The 19,088-nt window shown below is 51.0% G+C and overlaps 1 protein-coding gene across 3 annotated transcripts in view; it reads left to right on the top strand.

Moving 5' to 3' along the window:
* LOC106606013 (sorting nexin-27) overlaps positions 1–19,088 on the top strand; it is a 101,952-nt gene that overhangs the window by 17,906 nt on the left and 64,958 nt on the right. For all 3 annotated transcript variants that reach the window (XM_045718909.1, XM_045718907.1, XM_045718908.1), the window contains exons 7-11: positions 4,164–4,327; positions 4,620–4,709; positions 16,746–16,895; positions 17,067–17,195; positions 17,313–17,372. In XM_045718909.1, the coding sequence (XP_045574865.1) occupies positions 4,164–4,327; positions 4,620–4,709; positions 16,746–16,895; positions 17,067–17,195; positions 17,313–17,372 (593 nt within the window). The remainder of the gene's footprint in view (positions 1–4,163; positions 4,328–4,619; positions 4,710–16,745; positions 16,896–17,066; positions 17,196–17,312; positions 17,373–19,088) is intronic.

Here is a 19,088-nt window from a genome sequence, read left to right as displayed (position 1 = left end):
GCTCTCTCCCGCCGACCTAACCCTGTCGCTCTCTCTCTGTCCGACCTAACCCTGTCGCTCTCTCTCTCTCTGTCTCTCCCGCCGACCTAACCCTGTCGCTCTCTCTCTCTCTCTGTCTCTCTCCCACCGACCTAACCCTGTCGCTCTCTCTCTCTCTCTCTCTCTCCCACCGACCTAACCCTGTCGCTCTCTCTCTCTCTCTGTCTCTCTCCCACCGACCTAACCCTGTCGCTCTCTCTCTCTCTCTCTCTCCCACCGACCTAACCCTGTCGCTCTCTCTCTGTCTCTCTCCCGCCGACCTAACCCTGTCGCTCGCTCTCTCTCTGTCTCTCTCCCGCCGACCTAACCCTGTCGCTCGCTCTCTCTCTGTCTCTCTCCCGCCGACCTAAACCTGTCGCTCGCTCTCTCTCTGTCTCTCTCCCACAGACCTAAACTTGTCGCTCTCTCTCTGTCTCTCTCCCGCCGACTTAAACCTGTAGCTCTCTCTCTGTCTCTCTCCCGCCGACCTAACCCTGTCGCTCTCTCTCTGTCTCTCTCCCGCCGACCTAACCCTGTCGCTCTCTCTCTGTCTCTCTCCCGCCGACCTAACCCTGTCGCTCTCTCTCTGTCTCTCTCCCGCCGACCTAACCCTGTCGCTCTCTCTCTGCTCTCTCCCGCCGACCTAACCCTGTCGCTCTCTCTGTCTCTCTCCCGCCGACCTAACCCTGTCGCTCTCTCTCTGTCTCTCTCCCTCTCCCGCCGACCTAACCCTGTCGCTCTCTCTCTGTCTCTCTCTCCCGCCGACCTAACCCTGTCGCTCTCTCTCTGTCTCTCTCTCCCGCCGACCTAACCCTGTCGCTCTCTCTCTGTCTCTCTCTCCCGCCGACCTAACCCTGTCGCTCTCTCTCTGTCTCTCTCTCCCGCCGACCTAACCCTGTCGCTCTCTCTCTCTCCCGCCGACCTAACCCTGTCGCTCTCTCTCTCTCCCGCCGACCTAACCCTGTCTCTCTCTCTCTGTCTCTCTCTCCCACCGACCTAACCCTGTCGCTCTCTCTCTGTCTCTCTCCCGCCGACCTAACCCTGTCGCTCTCTCTCTGTCTCTCTCCCGCCGACCTAACCCTGTCGCTCTCTCTCTGTCCCGCCGACCTAACCCTGTCGCTCTCTCTCTTTCCCGCCGACCTAACCCTGTCGCTCTCTCTCTCTCCCGCCGACCTAACCCTGTCGCTCTTTCTCTGTCTCTCTCTCCCGCCGACCTAACCCTGTCTCTCTCTCTCTGTCTCTCTCTCCCACCGACCTAACCCTGTCTGTCTCTCTCTCCCACCGACCTAACCCTGTCTCTCTCTCTCTCCCGCCGACCTAACCCTGTCGCTCTCTCTCTGTCTCTCTCCCGCCGACCTAACCCTGTCGCTCTCTCTCTGTCTCTCTCCCGCCGACCTAACCCTGTCGCTCTCTCTCTGTCTCTCTCCCGCCGACCTAACCCTGTCGCTCTCTCTCTGTCCCGCCGACCTAACCCTGTCGGTCTCTCTCTCTCTCCCGCCGACCTAACCCTGTCGGTCTCTCTCTCTCTCCCGCCGACCTAACCCTGTCGCTCTTTCTCTGTCTCTCTCTCGCCGACCTAACCCTGTCTCTCTCTCTCTCCACCGACCTAACCCTGTTCTCTCTCTCTCTCCCGCCGACCTAACCCTGTCGCTCTCTCTCTCTCTCCCGCCGACCTAACCCTGTCGCTCTCTCTCTGTCTCTCTCCCGCCGACCTAACCCTGTCGCTCTCTCTCTCTCTCCCGCCGACCTAAGCCTGTCGGTCTCTCTCTCTCTCCCGCCGACCTAACCCTGTCGGTCTCTCTCTCTCTCCCGCCGACCTAACCCTGTCGCTCTCTCTCTCTCTCCCGCCGACCTAACCCTGTCGCTCTCTCTCTCTCTCCCGCCGACCTAACCCTGTCGCTCTCTCTCTCTCCCGCCGACCTAACCCTATCGCTCTCTCTCTCCCGCCGACCTAACCCTGTCGCTCTCTCTCTCCCGTCGACCTAACCCTGTCGCTCTCTCTCCCGCCCGACCTAACCCTGTCGCTCTCTCTCTCTCCCGCCGACCTAACCCTGTCGCTCTCTCTCTCTCCCGCCGACCTAACCCTGTCGCTCTCTCTCTCTCCCGCCGACCTAACCCTGTCGCTCTCTCTCTCTCCCGCCGACCTAACCCTGTCGCTCTCTCTCTCTCCCGCCGACCTAACCCTGTCGCTCTCTCTCCCGCCGACCTAACCCTGTCTCTCTCTCTCTCCCGCCGACCTAACCCTGTCGCTCTCTCTCTCTCGCCGACCTAACCCTGTCGCTCTCTCTCTCCCGTCGACCTAACCCTGTCGCTCTCTCTCTCTCCGCCGACCTAACCCTGTCGCTCTCTCTCTCTCCCGCCGACCTAACCCTGTCGCTCTCTCTCTGTCTCTCTCTCCCGCCGACCTAACCCTGTCGCTCTCTCTCTCCTCGGTCGACCTAACCCTGTCGCTCTCTCTCTGTCTCTCTCTCCGCCGACCTAACCCTGTCGCTCTCTCTCTGTCTCTCTCTCCCGCCGACCTAACCCTGTCGCTCTCTCTCTCTCTCTCCCGCCGACCTAACCCTGTCGCTCTCTCTCTCTCCCACCGACCTAACCCTGTCGCTCTCTCTCTCTCCTCGCCGACCTAACCCTGTCGTCTCTCTCTCTCCATCGACCTAACCCTGTCGCTCTCTCTCTCTCCCGCCGACCTAACCCTGTCGCTCTCTCTCTCTCTCCCGCCGACCTAACCCTGTCGCTCTCTCTCTCTCCTGCCGACCTAACCCTGTCGCTCTCTCTCTCTCCTCGCCGACCTAACCCTGTCGCTCTCTCTCTCTCCCCGTCGACCTAACCCTGTTCGCTCTCTCTCTCTCCCTGCCGACCTAACCCTGTCGCTCTCTCTCTCTCTCTCTCGCCCGACCTAACCCTGTTCGCTCTCTCTCTCTCTCCCGCCGACCTAACCCTGTTTCGCTCTCTCTCTCTCCGCCGACCTAACCCTGTTTCTCTCTCTCTCTCTCTCCGCCGACCTAACCCTGTTGCTCTCTCTCTCTCTCCCGCCGACCTAACCCTGTCGCTCTCTCTCTCTCTCCCGCCGACCTAACCCTGTTTCGCTCTCTCTCTCTCTCTCCCGCCGACCTAACCCTGTTCGCTCTCTCTCTCTCTCCCGCCGACCTAACCCTGTTCGCTCTCTCTCTCTCTCCCGCCGACCTAACCCTGTTGCTCTCTCTCTGTCTCTCTCTCCCGCCGACCTAACCCTGTTGCTCTCTCTCTGTCTCTCTCGCCGACCTAACCCTGTTGCTCTCTCTCTGTCTCTCTGCCGACCTAACCCTGTCGCTCTCTCTCTGTCTCTCTCTCCCGCCGACCTAACCCTGTCGCTCTCTCCCGCCGACCTAACCCTGTCGCTCTCTCTGTCTCTCTCCCGCCGACCTAACCCTGTCGCTCTCTCTCTGTCTCTCTCTCCCGCCGACCTAACCCTGTCTCTCTCTCTCTGTCTCTCTCTCCGCCGACTTAACCCTGTCTCTCTCTCTCTGTCTCTCTCTCCCGCCGACTTAACCCTGTCTCTCTCTCTCTCTCTGTCTCTCTCTCCCGCCGACCTAACCCTGTCTCTCTCTCTCCCGCCGACCTAACCCTGTCTCTCTCTCTCTCTCCCGCCGACCTAACCCTGTTTCTCTCTCTCTGTCTCTCTCCCGCCGACCTAACCCTGTTTCTCTCTCTCTCTCTCTCTCCCACCGACCTAACCCTGTTTCTCTCTCTCTGTCTCTCTCTCCGCCGACCTAACCCTGTTTCTCTCTCTCTGTCTCTCTCTCCCGCCGACCTAACCCTGTTTCTCTCTCTCTGTCTCTCTCCCGCCGACCTAACCCTGTTTCTCTCTCTCTGTCTCTCTCCCGCCGACCTAACCCTGTTTCTCTCTCTCTGTCTCTCTCTCCCGCCGACCTAACCCTGTTTCTCTCTCTCTGTCTCTCTCCCGCCGACCTAACCCTGTTTCTCTCTCTCTGTCTCTCTCTCCCGCCGACCTAACCCTGTTTCTCTCTCTCTGTCTCTCTCTCCCGCCGACCTAACCCTGTTTCTCTCTCTCTGTCTCTCTCCCGCCGACCTAACCCTGTTTCTCTCTCTCTGTCTCTCTCCCGCCGACCTAACCCTGTCGCTCTCTGACTCTCTCTCTCCGTCAGTGCGTAAACTGGCTCCTAATGAGTTCCCCCACAAGCTGTATGTTCAGAACTACACGTCTGCTGTCCCTGGGACCTGCCTCACCCTGCGCAAGTGGCTCTTCACCACCGAGGAGGAGATCCTGCTTAATGACAACCAACTGGCCATCAGCTACTGCTTCCACCAGGTGTGTGTGTGTCAGGGGAATGTGCATGTTGTGTGTGTGTGTCAGGGGAGTGTGCATGGTGCATGTTGTGTGTGCATGGTGTGTGTGTGTGTGTCAGGGGAGTGTGTGTGTGTCAGGGGAGTGTGCATGGTGTGTGTGTGTGTGTCAGGGGAATTTGCATTGTGTGTGTGTGTGTGTGTGTGTGTGTGTGTGTGTGTGTGTGTGTCAGGGGAATGTGCATGTTGTGTGTGTAAGGGAGAGTTCAGTTGGTTTGTCCATTATAACTCCCTCTCTCTCCCCCCACCTCTCTCAGGCGGTGGATGATGTGAAAAGGGGATTTATCAAGGCGGAGGAGAAGTCCTACCAGCTACAGAAATTAGCAGAACAGAAGAAGATGGCCATGGTTAGTGTCTCTCTCTCTCTCTCTCTCTGCTAGTCACTAGATGGCCATGGTTAGTGTCTCTCTCTCTCTCTCTCTCTGCTAGTCACTAGATGGCCATGGTTAGTGTCTCTCTCTCTCTCTCTGCTAGTCACTAGATGGCCATGGTTAGTGTCTCTCTCTCTCTGCTAGTCACTAGATGGCCATGGTTAGTGTCTCTCTCTCTCTCTCTCTGCTAGTCACTAGATGGCCATGGTTAGTGTCTCTCTCTCTCTCTCTGCTAGTCACTAGATGGCCATGGTTAGTGTCTCTCTCTCTCTGCTAGTCACTAGATGGCCATGGTTAGTGTCTCTCTCTCTCTCTCTGCTAGTCACTAGATGGCCATGGTTAGTGTCTCTCTCTCTCTCTGCTAGTCACTAGATGACCATGGTTAGTGTCTCTCTCTCTCTCTCTCTGCTAGTCACTAGATGGCCATGGTTAGTGTCTCTCTCTCTCTCTGCTAGTCACTAGATGGCCATGGTTAGTGTCTCTCTCTCTCTCTCTCTGCTAGTCACTAGATGGCCATGGTTAGTGTCTTCTCTCTCTCTCTCTGCTAGTCACTAGATGGCCATGGTTAGTGTTCTCTCTCTCTCTCTGCTAGTCACTAGATGGCCATGGTTAGTGTCTCTCTCTCTCTCTCTCTCTGCTAGTCACTAGATGGCCATGGTTAGTGTCTCTCTCTCTCTCTCTGCTAGTCACTAGATGGCCATGGTTAGTGTCTCTCTCTCTCTCTCTCTGCTAGTCACTAGATGGCCATGGTTAGTGTCTCTCTCTCTCTCTGCTAGTCACTAGATGGCCATGGTTAGTGTCTCTCTCTCTCTGCTAGTCACTAGATGGCCATGGTTAGTGTCTCTCTCTCTCTCTCTCTGCTAGTCACTAGATGGCCATGGTTAGTGTTCTCTCTCTCTCTCTGCTAGTCACTAGATGGCCATGGTTAGTGTCTCTCTCTCTCTCTGCTAGTCACTAGATGGCCATGGTTAGTGTCTCTCTCTCTCTCTGCTAGTCACTAGATGGCCATGGTTAGTGTCTCTCTCTCTCTCTCTGCTAGTCACTAGATGGCCATGGTTAGTGTCTCTCTCTCTCTCTGCTAGTCACTAGATGGCCATGGTTAGTGTCTCTCTCTCTCTCTCTGCTAGTCACTAGATGGCCATGGTTAGTGTCTCTCTCTCTCTGCTAGTCACTAGATGGCCATGGTTAGTGTCTCTCTCTCTCTCTCTGCTAGTCACTAGATGGCCATGGTTAGTGTCTCTCTCTCTCTCTCTGCTAGTCACTAGATGGCCATGGTTAGTGTCTCTCTCTCTCTCTCTCTGCTAGTCACTAGATGGCCATGGTTAGTGTCTCTCTCTCTCTCTGCTAGTCACTAGATGGCCATGGTTAGTGTCTCTCTCTCTCTCTCTGCTAGTCACTAGATGGCCATGGTTAGTGTCTCTCTCTCTCTCTCTCTGCTAGTCACTAGATGGCCATGGTTAGTGCTCTCTCTCTCTCTCTGCTAGTCACTAGATGGCCATGGTTAGTGTCTCTCTCTCTCTCTCTGCTAGTCACTAGATGGCCATGGTTAGTGTCTCTCTCTCTCTCTCTCTGCTAGTCACTAGATGGCCATGGTTAGTGTCTCTCTCTCTCTCTCTGCTAGTCACTAGATGGCCATGGTTAGTGTCTCTCTCTCTCTCTGCTAGTCACTAGATGGCCATGGTTAGTGTCTCTCTCTCTCTCTCTCTGCTAGTCACTAGATGGCCATGGTTAGTGTCTCTCTCTCTCTCTCTGCTAGTCACTAGATGGCCATGGTTAGTGTCTCTCTCTCTCTCTCTGCTAGTCACTAGATGGCCATGGTTAGTGTCTCTCTCTCTCTCTGCTAGTCACTAGATGGCCATGGTTAGTGCTCTCTCTCTCTCTCTGCTAGTCACTAGATGGCCATGGTTAGTGTCTCTCTCTCTCTCTCTCTGCTAGTCACTAGATGGCCATGGTTAGTGTCTCTCTCTCTCTCTCTGCTAGTCACTAGATGGCCATGGTTAGTGTCTCTCTCTCTCTCTCTCTGCTAGTCACTAGATGGCCATGGTTAGTGTCTCTCTCTCTCTCTCTCTGCTAGTCACTAGATGGCCATGGTTAGTGTCTCTCTCTCTCTCTCTGCTAGTCACTAGATGGCCATGGTTAGTGTCTTCTCTCTCTCTCTGCTAGTCACTAGATGGCCATGGTTAGTGTCTCTCTCTCTCTCTCTGCTAGTCACTAGATGGCCATGGTTAGTGTCTCTCTCTCTCTCTCTCTGCTAGTCACTAGATGGCCATGGTTAGTGTCTCTCTCTCTCTCTCTGCTAGTCACTAGATGGCCATGGTTAGTGTCTCTCTCTCTCTCTCTGCTAGTCACTAGATGGCCATGGTTAGTGTCTCTCTCTCTCTCTCTCTGCTAGTCACTAGATGGCCATGGTTAGTGTCTCTCTCTCTCTCTCTGCTAGTCACTAGATGGCCATGGTTAGTGTCTCTCTCTCTCTCTCTCTGCTAGTCACTAGATGGCCATGGTTAGTGCTCTCTCTCTCTCTCTGCTAGTCACTAGATGGCCATGGTTAGTGTCTCTCTCTCTCTCTCTCTGCTAGTCACTAGATGGCCATGGTTAGTGTCTCTCTCTCTCTCTGCTAGTCACTAGATGGCCATGGTTAGTGTCTCTCTCTCTCTCTGCTAGTCACTAGATGGCCATGGTTAGTGTCTCTCTCTCTCTCTGCTAGTCACTAGATGGCCATGGTTAGTGTCTCTCTCTCTCTCTCTGCTAGTCACTAGATGGCCATGGTTAGTGTCTCTCTCTCTCTCTCTGCTAGTCACTAGATGGCCATGGTTAGTGTCTCTCTCTCTCTCTCTGCTAGTCACTAGATGGCCATGGTTAGTGTCTCTCTCTCTCTCTCTGCTAGTCACTAGATGGCCATGGTTAGTGTCTCTCTCTCTCTCTGCTAGTCACTAGATGGCCATGGTTAGTGTCTCTCTCTCTCTCTCTCTGCTAGTCACTAGATGGCCATGGTTAGTGTCTCTCTCTCTCTCTCTGCTAGTCACTAGATGGCCATGGTTAGTGTCTCTCTCTCTCTCTCTGCTAGTCACTAGATGGCCATGGTTAGTGTCTCTCTCTCTCTCTCTGCTAGTCACTAGATGGCCATGGTTAGTGTCTCTCTCTCTCTCTCTCTGCTAGTCACTAGATGGCCATGGTTAGTGTCTCTCTCTCTCTCTCTCTGCTAGTCACTAGATGGCCATGGTTAGTGTCTCTCTCTCTCTCTCTGCTAGTCACTAGATGGCCATGGTTAGTGTCTCTCTCTCTCTCTCTCTGCTAGTCACTAGATGGCCATGGTTAGTGTCTCTCTCTCTCTCTGCTAGTCACTAGATGGCCATGGTTAGTGTCTCTCTCTCTCTCTGCTAGTCACTAGATGGCCATGGTTAGTGTCTCTCTCTCTCTCTCTGCTAGTCACTAGATGGCCATGGTTAGTGTCTCTCTCTCTCTCTCTGCTAGTCACTAGATGGCCATGGTTAGTGTCTCTCTCTCTCTCTCTGCTAGTCACTAGATGGCCATGGTTAGTGTCTCTCTCTCTCTCTCTGCTAGTCACTAGATGGCCATGGTTAGTGTCTCTCTCTCTCTCTGCTAGTCACTAGATGGCCATGGTTAGTGTCTCTCTCTCTCTCTGCTAGTCACTAGATGGCCATGGTTAGTGTCTCTCTCTCTCTCTCTCTGCTAGTCACTAGATGGCCATGGTTAGTGTCTCTCTCTCTCTCTCTGCTAGTCACTAGATGGCCATGGTTAGTGTCTCTCTCTCTCTCTCTGCTAGTCACTAGATGGCCATGGTTAGTGTCTCTCTCTCTCTCTCTCTGCTAGTCACTAGATGGCCATGGTTAGTGTCTCTCTCTCTCTCTCTGCTAGTCACTAGATGGCCATGGTTAGTGTCTCTCTCTCTCTCTCTGCTAGTCACTAGATGGCCATGGTTAGTGCTCTCTCTCTCTCTCTCTGCTAGTCACTAGATGGCCATGGTTAGTGCCTCTCTCTCTCTCTCTGCTAGTCACTAGATGGCCATGGTTAGTGTCTCTCTCTCTCTCTGCTAGTCACTAGATGGCCATGGTTAGTGTCTCTCTCTCTCTCTCTGCTAGTCACTAGATGGCCATGGTTAGTGTCTCTCTCTCTCTCTCTGCTAGTCACTAGATGGCCATGGTTAGTGTCTCTCTCTCTCTCTCTCTGCTAGTCACTAGATGGCCATGGTTAGTGTCTCTCTCTCTCTCTGCTAGTCACTAGATGGCCATGGTTAGTGTCTCTCTCTCTCTCTCTGCTAGTCACTAGATGGCCATGGTTAGTGTCTCTCTCTCTCTCTCTGCTAGTCACTAGATGGCCATGGTTAGTGTCTCTCTCTCTCTCTGCTAGTCACTAGATGGCCATGGTTAGTGCTCTCTCTCTCTCTCTGCTAGTCACTAGATGGCCATGGTTAGTGTCCTCTCTCTCTCTCTCTGCTAGTCACTAGATGGCCATGGTTAGTGTCTCTCTCTCTCTCTGCTAGTCACTAGATGGCCATGGTTAGTGTCCTCTCTCTCTCTCTGCTAGTCACTAGATGGCCATGGTTAGTGTCTCTCTCTCTCTCTCTGCTAGTCACTAGATGGCCATGGTTAGTGTCTCTCTCTCTCTCTCTGCTAGTCACTAGATGGCCATGGTTAGTGTCTCTCTCTCTCTCTCTCTGCTAGTCACTAGATGGCCATGGTTAGTGTCTCTCTCTCTCTCTGCTAGTCACTAGATGGCCATGGTTAGTGTCTCTCTCTCTCTCTCTCTGCTAGTCACTAGATGGCCATGGTTAGTGCTCTCTCTCTCTCTCTGCTAGTCACTAGATGGCCATGGTTAGTGTCTCTCTCTCTCTCTCTGCTAGTCACTAGATGGCCATGGTTAGTGTCTCTCTCTCTCTCTCTCTGCTAGTCACTAGATGGCCATGGTTAGTGTCTCTCTCTCTCTCTCTGCTAGTCACTAGATGGCCATGGTTAGTGTCTCTCTCTCTCTCTCTCTGCTAGTCACTAGATGGCCATGGTTAGTGTCTCTCTCTCTCTCTCTCTGCTAGTCACTAGATGGCCATGGTTAGTGTCTCTCTCTCTCTCTCTGCTAGTCACTAGATGGCCATGGTTAGTGTCTCTCTCTCTCTCTCTGCTAGTCACTAGATGGCCATGGTTAGTGTCTCTCTCTCTCTCTCTGCTAGTCACTAGATGGCCATGGTTAGTGCTCTCTCTCTCTCTCTCTGCTAGTCACTAGATGGCCATGGTTAGTGTCTCTCTCTCTCTCTCTCTGCTAGTCACTAGATGGCCATGGTTAGTGCTCTCTCTCTCTCTCTGCTAGTCACTAGATGGCCATGGTTAGTGTCTCTCTCTCTCTCTCTGCTAGTCACTAGATGGCCATGGTTAGTGTCTCTCTCTCTCTCTGCTAGTCACTAGATGGCCATGGTTAGTGCTCTCTCTCTCTCTCTCTGCTAGTCACTAGATGGCCATGGTTAGTGTCTCTCTCTCTCTCTCTCTGCTAGTCACTAGATGGCCATGGTTAGTGTCTCTCTCTCTCTCTCTGCTAGTCACTAGATGGCCATGGTTAGTGTCTCTCTCTCTCTCTGCTAGTCACTAGATGGCCATGGTTAGTGTCTCTCTCTCTCTCTCTCTGCTAGTCACTAGATGGCCATGGTTAGTGTCTCTCTCTCTCTCTCTGCTAGTCACTAGATGGCCATGGTTAGTGTTCTCTCTCTCTCTCTCTGCTAGTCACTAGATGGCCATGGTTAGTGTCTCTCTCTCTCTCTCTGCTAGTCACTAGATGGCCATGGTTAGTGTCTCTCTCTCTCTCTCTCTGCTAGTCACTAGATGGCCATGGTTAGTGTCTCTCTCTCTCTCTCTGCTAGTCACTAGATGGCCATGGTTAGTGCTCTCTCTCTCTCTCTCTGCTAGTCACTAGATGGCCATGGTTAGTGTCTCTCTCTCTCTCTCTGCTAGTCACTAGATGGCCATGGTTAGTGTCTCTCTCTCTCTCTCTGCTAGTCACTAGATGGCCATGGTTAGTGTCTCTCTCTCTCTCTCTCTCTGCTAGTCACTAGATGGCCATGGTTAGTGTCTCTCTCTCTCTCTGCTAGTCACTAGATGGCCATGGTTAGTGTCTCTCTCTCTCTCTCTGCTAGTCACTAGATGGCCATGGTTAGTGTCTCTCTCTCTCTCTCTCTGCTAGTCACTAGATGGCCATGGTTAGTGTCTCTCTCTCTCTCTCTGCTAGTCACTAGATGGCCATGGTTAGTGTCTCTCTCTCTCTCTCTGCTAGTCACTAGATGGCCATGGTTAGTGTCTCTCTCTCTCTCTCTGCTAGTCACTAGATGGCCATGGTTAGTGTCTCTCTCTCTCTCTGCTAGTCACTAGATGGCCATGGTTAGTGTCCTCTCTCTCTCTCTCTGCTAGTCACTAGATGGCCATGGTTAGTGTCTCTCTCTCTCTCTCTGCTAGTCACTAGATGGCCATGGTTAGTGTCTCTCTCTCTCTCTGCTAGTCACTAGATGGCCATGGTTAGTGTCTCTCTCTCTCTCTGCTAGTCACTAGATGGCCATGGTTAGTGTCTCTCTCTCTCTCTGCTAGTCACTAGATGGCCATGGTTAGTGTCTCTCTCTCTCTCTCTGCTAGTCACTAGATGGCCATGGTTAGTGTCTCTCTCTCTCTCTGCTAGTCACTAGATGGCCATGGTTAGTGTCTCTCTCTCTCTCTCTGCTAGTCACTAGATGGCCATGGTTAGTGCTCTCTCTCTCTCTGCTAGTCACTAGATGGCCATGGTTAGTGTCTCTCTCTCTCTCTGCTAGTCACTAGATGGCCATGGTTAGTGTCTCTCTCTCTCTCTCTGCTAGTCACTAGATGGCCATGGTTAGTGTTCTCTCTCTCTCTGCTAGTCACTAGATGGCCATGGTTAGTGTCTCTCTCTCTCTCTCTGCTAGTCACTAGATGGCCATGGTTAGTGTCTCTCTCTCTCTCTCTGCTAGTCACTAGATGGCCATGGTTAGTGTCTCTCTCTCTCTCTCTGCTAGTCACTAGATGGCCATGGTTAGTGTCTCTCTCTCTCTCTGCTAGTCACTAGATGGCCATGGTTAGTGTCTCTCTCTCTCTCTCTGCTAGTCACTAGATGGCCATGGTTAGTGTCTCTCTCTCTCTCTCTGCTAGTCACTAGATGGCCATGGTTAGTGTTCTCTCTCTCTCTCTCTGCTAGTCACTAGATGGCCATGGTTAGTGTCTCTCTCTCTCTCTCTCTGCTAGTCACTAGATGGCCATGGTTAGTGTCTCTCTCTCTCTCTGCTAGTCACTAGATGGCCATGGTTAGTGTCTCTCTCTCTCTCTCTGCTAGTCACTAGATGGCCATGGTTAGTGTCTCTCTCTCTCTCTCTGCTAGTCACTAGATGGCCATGGTTAGTGTCTCTCTCTCTCTCTCTCTGCTAGTCACTAGATGGCCATGGTTAGTGTCTCTCTCTCTCTCTGCTAGTCACTAGATGGCCATGGTTAGTGTCTCTCTCTCTCTCTCTGCTAGTCACTAGATGGCCATGGTTAGTGTCTCTCTCTCTCTCTGCTAGTCACTAGATGGCCATGGTTAGTGTCTCTCTCTCTCTCTCTGCTAGTCACTAGATGGCCATGGTTAGTGCTCTCTCTCTCTCTCTGCTAGTCACTAGATGGCCATGGTTAGTGTCTCTCTCTCTCTCTCTGCTAGTCACTAGATGGCCATGGTTAGTGTCTCTCTCTCTCTCTCTGCTAGTCACTAGATGGCCATGGTTAGTGCTCTCTCTCTCTCTGCTAGTCACTAGATGGCCATGGTTAGTGTCTCTCTCTCTCTCTGCTAGTCACTAGATGGCCATGGTTAGTGTCTCTCTCTCTCTCTCTGCTAGTCACTAGATGGCCATGGTTAGTGTCTCTCTCTCTCTCTGCTAGTCACTAGATGGCCATGGTTAGTGTTCTCTCTCTCTCTCTGCTAGTCACTAGATGGCCATGGTTAGTGTCTCTCTCTCTCTCTGCTAGTCACTAGATGGCCATGGTTAGTGTCTCTCTCTCTCTCTGCTAGTCACTAGATGGCCATGGTTAGTGTCTCTCTCTCTCTCTCTCTGCTAGTCACTAGATGGCCATGGTTAGTGTCTCTCTCTCTCTCTGCTAGTCACTAGATGGCCATGGTTAGTGTCTCTCTCTCTCTCTCTGCTAGTCACTAGATGGCCATGGTTAGTGTCTCTCTCTCTCTCTGCTAGTCACTAGATGGCCATGGTTAGTGTCTCTCTCTCTCTCTCTGCTAGTCACTAGATGGCCATGGTTAGTGTCTCTCTCTCTCTCTCTGCTAGTCACTAGATGGCCATGGTTAGTGTCTCTCTCTCTCTCTCTGCTAGTCACTAGATGGCCATGGTTAGTGTCTCTCTCTCTCTCTCTGCTAGTCACTAGATGGCCATGGTTAGTGTCTCTCTCTCTCTCTCTGCTAGTCACTAGATGGCCATGGTTAGTGTCTCTCTCTCTCTCTCTCTGCTAGTCACTAGATGGCCATGGTTAGTGTCTCTCTCTCTCTCTGCTAGTCACTAGATGGCCATGGTTAGTGTCTCTCTCTCTCTCTCTCTGCTAGTCACTAGATGGCCATGGTTAGTGTCTCTCTCTCTCTCTCTGCTAGTCACTAGATGGCCATGGTTAGTGTCTCTCTCTCTCTCTCTGCTAGTCACTAGATGGCCATGGTTAGTGTCTCTCTCTCTCTCTCTCTGCTAGTCACTAGATGGCCATGGTTAGTGTCTCTCTCTCTCTCTCTCTGCTAGTCACTAGATGGCCATGGTTAGTGTCTCTCTCTCTCTCTCTGCTAGTCACTAGATGGCCATGGTTAGTGTTCTCTCTCTCTCTCTCTGCTAGTCACTAGATGGCCATGGTTAGTGTCTCTCTCTCTCTCTCTGCTAGTCACTAGATGGCCATGGTTAGTGTTCTCTCTCTCTCTCTCTGCTAGTCACTAGATGGCCATGGTTAGTGTCTCTCTCTCTCTCTCTCTGCTAGTCACTAGATGGCCATGGTTAGTGTCTCTCTCTCTCTCTGCTAGTCACTAGATGGCCATGGTTAGTGTCTCTCTCTCTCTCTGCTAGTCACTAGATGGCCATGGTTAGTGCTCTCTCTCTCTCTGCTAGTCACTAGATGGCCATGGTTAGTGTCTCTCTCTCTCTCTCTGCTAGTCACTAGATGGCCATGGTTAGTGTCTCTCTCTCTCTCTGCTAGTCACTAGATGGCCATGGTTAGTGTCTTCTCTCTCTCTCTCTGCTAGTCACTAGATGGCCATGGTTAGTGTCTCTCTCTCTCTGCTAGTCACTAGATGGCCATGGTTAGTGTCTCTCTCTCTCTCTCTGCTAGTCACTAGATGGCCATGGTTAGTGTCTCTCTCTCTCTCTGCTAGTCACTAGATGGCCATGGTTAGTGTTCTCTCTCTCTCTCTCTGCTAGTCACTAGATGGCCATGGTTAGTGTCTCTCTCTCTCTCTGCTAGTCACTAGATGGCCATGGTTAGTGCTCTCTCTCTCTCTCTCTGCTAGTCACTAGATGGCCATGGTTAGTGTCTCTCTCTCTCTCTCTCTGCTAGTCACTAGATGGCCATGGTTAGTGTCTCTCTCTCTCTCTGCTAGTCACTAGATGGCCATGGTTAGTGTCTCTCTCTCTCTCTCTCTGCTAGTCACTAGATGGCCATGGTTAGTGTCTCTCTCTCTCTCTCTGCTAGTCACTAGATGGCCATGGTTAGTGTCTCTCTCTCTCTCTCTCTCTGCTAGTCACTAGATGGCCATGGTTAGTGTCTCTCTCTCTCTGCTAGTCACTAGATGGCCATGGTTAGTGTCTCTCTCTCTCTCTCTCTGCTAGTCACTAGATGGCCATGGTTAGTGTCTCTCTCTCTCTCTGCTAGTCACTAGATGGCCATGGTTAGTGTCTCTCTCTCTCTCTCTCTGCTAGTCACTAGATGGCCATGGTTAGTGTCTCTCTCTCTCTCTGCTAGTCACTAGATGGCCATGGTTAGTGTCTCTCTCTCTCTCTCTCTGCTAGTCACTAGATGGCCATGGTTAGTGTCTCTCTCTCTCTCTCTGCTAGTCACTAGATGGCCATGGTTAGTGTCTCTCTCTCTCTCTCTGCTAGTCACTAGATGGCCATGGTTAGTGTCTCTCTCTCTCTCTCTCTGCTAGTCACTAGATGGCCATGGTTAGTGTTCTCTCTCTCTCTCTCTGCTAGTCACTAGATGGCCATGGTTAGTGTCTCTCTCTCTCTCTCTGCTAGTCACTAGATGGCCATGGTTAGTGTCTCTCTCTCTCTCTCTGCTAGTCACTAGATGGCCATGGTTAGTGTCTCTCTCTCTCTCTCTGCTAGTCACTAGATGGCCATGGTTAGTGTCTCTCTCTCTCTCTCTGCTAGTCACTAGATGGCCATGGTTAGTGTCTCTCTCTCTCTCTGCTAGTCACTAGATGGCCATGGTTAGTGTCTCTCTCTCTCTCTCTGCTAGTCACTAGATGGCCATGGTTAGTGTTCTCTCTCTCTCTCTGCTAGTCACTAGATGGCCATGGTTAGTGTCTCTCTCTCTCTCTGCTAGTCACTAGATGGCCATGGTTAGTGTTCTCTCTCTCTCTCTGCTAGTCACTAGATGGCCATGGTTAGTGTCTCTCTCTCTCTCTGCTAGTCACTAGATGGCCATTGTTAGTGTCTCTCTCTCTCTCTCTCTGCTAGTCACTAGATGGCCATGGTTAGTGTCTCTCTCTCTCTCTCTGCTAGTCACTAGATGGCCATGGTTAGTGTCTCTCTCTCTCTCTGCTAGTCACTAGATGGCCATGGTTAGTGTCTCTCTCTCTCTCTCTGCTAGTCACTAGATGGCCATGGTTAGTGTCTCTCTCTCTCTCTCTCTCTCTGCTAGTCACTAGATGGCCATGGTTAGTGTCTCTCTCTCTCTCTCTGCTAGTCACTAGATGGCCATGGTTAGTGTCTCTCTCTCTCTGCTAGTCACTAGATGGCCATGGTTAGTGTCTCTCTCTCTCTCTGCTAGTCACTAGATGGCCATGGTTAGTGTCTCTCTCTCTCTCTCTGCTAGTCACTAGATGGCCATGGTTAGTGCTCTCTCTCTCTCTCTCTGCTAGTCACTAGATGGCCATGGTTAGTGTCTCTCTCTCTCTCTCTGCTAGTCACTAGATGGCCATGGTTAGTGTCTCTCTCTCTCTGCTAGTCACTAGATGGCCATGGTTAGTGTCTCTCTCTCTCTGCTAGTCACTAGATGGCCATGCTACAACAGTCGTTACTGTCACAACTAATGAGCAAGTACAGTACATTACTGTCAAAAAGAAAGGAGGACCAAGGCCCTCTTCAGATAATGAATTAAAATACCTTTTTTGTATGGCATGTTCAATGTTCAATGGAAACTAAGTTTAAATACTCTGACACGTTTCGACTGCATGGCCTTTATTGGGGAGTACATGACTGGTCTTCCATTCTGGTTAAGGGTAAGGTTGTAATAGATGGAATGAACTAGTACATGACTGGTCTTCCATTCTGGTTAAGGGTGAGGTTGTAATAGATGGGAATGAACTAGTACATGACTGGTCTTCCATTCTGGTTAAGGGTGAGGTTGTAATAGATGGGAATGAACTAGTACATGACTGGTCTTCCATTCTGGTTAAGGGTGAGGTTGTAATAGATGGAATGAACTAGTACATGACTGGTCTTCCATTCTGGTTAAGGGTGAGGTTGTAATAGATGGAATGAACTAGTACATGACTGGTCTTCCATTCTGGTTAAGGGTGAGGTTGTAATAGATGGGAATGAACTAGTACATGACTGGTCTTCCATTCTGGTTAAGGGTGAGGTTGTAATAGATGGAATGAACTAGTACATGACTGGTCTTCCATTCTGGTTAAGGGTGAGGTTGTAATAGATGGGAATGAACTAGTACGTGTAGCGTAAGACTTGGTATATACATGGCACATATGACCAAATAGACATGGAACATAGGATGGTTTGTAGAAGCAGTTGTCTGACCCCCTAAATGTTCTTTCCCCCAGTATCTCAGTATGTTACGGGGCTGTGACGGCTACAATGAGATCATCTTCCCACACTGCTCCTGTGACTCCCGACGCAAAGGCCACGTCATCACAGCCATCAGCATACACCACTTTAAACTGCATGCCTGCACAGAGGAGGGAACGCTAGAGGTACGGAAAACTGCTGTGTGTGTGTGTGTGTGTGTGTGTGTGTGTGTGTGTGTGTGTGTGTGTGTGTGTGTGTGTGTGTGTGTGTGTGTGTGTGTGTGTGTGTGTGTGTGTGTGTGTGTGTGTGTGTGTGTGTGTGTGTGTGTGTGTTGACCCTGTCTCTCTCTATAACAGAACCAGGTGATCGTGTTTGAGTGGGTGGAGATGCAGCGATGGGACACTGATGAGGAGGGCATGGCCTTCTGCTTCGAGTACGCCAGGGGAGACAAGAAACCTCGCTGGGTCAAGATCTTCACTCCCTACGTGAGTCTCACACACACTTGCAGTACACACATCCTTTGAGAGTCCCAACGAATGTCTGAACATGATGTATCAATGTGCAGAGAGTTAACCCTTTGTTGTGCTGTGTCCTGTGTCCAGTTCAACTACCTGCATGAGTGCGTTGAGAGAGTCTTCTGTGAACTCAAGTGGAGGAAAGAGGTGAGAAGAGGGTTGTATACTGCCATGTACTGTCTACTGGCTAACCAGCAGTCTTATACTGCCATGTACTGTCTACTGGCTAACCAGCAGTCTTATGCTGCCATGTACTGTCTACTGGCTAACCAGCAGTCTTATGCTGCCATGTACTGTCTACTGGCTAACCAGCAGTCTTATGCTGCCATGTACTGTCTACTGGCTAACCAGCAGTCTTATGCTGCCATGTAGTGTCTACTGGCTAACCAGCAGTCTTATGCTGCCATGTACTGGCTAACCAGCAGTCTTTTACTACCATGTAGTGTCTACTGGCTAACCAGCAGTATTTTACTGCCATGTAGTGTCTACTGGCTAACCAGCAGTCTTATGGTGCCATGTACTGGCTAACCAGCAGTCTTTTACTACCATGTAGTGTCTACTGGCTAACCAGCAGTCTTATGGTGCCATGTACTGTCTACTGGCTAACCAGCAGTCTTTTACTGCCATGTAGTGTCTACTGGCTAACCAGCAGTCTTATGGTGCCATGTACTGGCTAACCAGCAGTCTTTTACTACCATGTAGTGTCTACTGGCTAACCGGCAGTCTTTTGCTGCCATGTAGTGTCTACTGGCTAACCAGCAGTCTTATGGTGCCATGTACTGGCTAACCCGCAGTCTTATACTGCCATATACTGTCTACTGGCTAACCAGCAGTCTTATGCTGCCATGTAGTGTCTACTGGCTAACCAGCAGTCTCATACTGCCATGTAGTGTCTACTGGCTAACCAGCAGTCTTATGCTGCCATGTACTGTCTACTGGCTAACCAGCAGTCTTATGCTGCCATGTACTGTCTACTGGCTAACCAGTAGTCTTATGCTGCCATGTACTGTCTACTGGCTAACCAGCAGTCTTATACTGCCATGTACTGTCTACTGGCTAACCAGCAGTCTTATGCTGCCATGTACTGTCTACTGGCTAACCAGCAGTCTTATACTGCCATGTACTGTCTACTGGCTAACCAGCAGTCTTATGCTGCCATGTACTGTCTACTGGCTAACCAGCAGTCTTTTACTACCATGTAGTGTCTACTGGCTAACCAGCAGTATTTTACTGCCATGTAGTGTCTACTGGCTAACCAGCAGTCTTATGGTGCCATGTACTGGCTAACCAGCAGTCTTTTACTACCATGTAGTGTCTACTGGCTAACCAGCAGTCTTATGGTGCCATGTACTGTCTACTGGCTAACCAGCAGTCTTTTACTGCCATGTAGTGTCTACTGGCTAACCAGCAGTCTTATGGTGCCATGTACTGGCTAACCAGCAGTCTTTTACTACCATGTAGTGTCTACTGGCTAACCGGCAGTCTTTTGCTGCCATGTAGTGTCTACTGGCTAACCAGCAGTCTTATGGTGCCATGTACTGGCTAACCAGCAGTCTTTTACTACCATGTAGTGTCTACTGGCTAACCGGCAGTCTTTTGCTGCCATATACTGTCTACTGGCTAACCAGCAGTCTTATGCTGCCATGTAGTGTCTACTGGCTAACCAGCAGTCTTATACTGCCATGTAGTGTCTACTGGCTAACCAGCAGTCTTATGCTGCCATGTACTGTCTACTGGCTAACCAGCAGTCTTATGCTGCCATGTACTGTCTACTGGCTAACCAGTAGTCTTATACTGCCATGTACTGTCTACTGGCTAACCAGCAGTCTTATACTGCCATGTACTGTCTACTGGCTAACCAGC

The sequence above is a fragment of the Salmo salar genome, chromosome ssa05 (assembly GCF_905237065.1).
Source record: "Salmo salar chromosome ssa05, Ssal_v3.1, whole genome shotgun sequence".
Lineage (NCBI taxonomy): Eukaryota > Metazoa > Chordata > Actinopteri > Salmoniformes > Salmonidae > Salmo > Salmo salar.
This window is presented reverse-complemented; position numbering and strand designations above follow the sequence as displayed.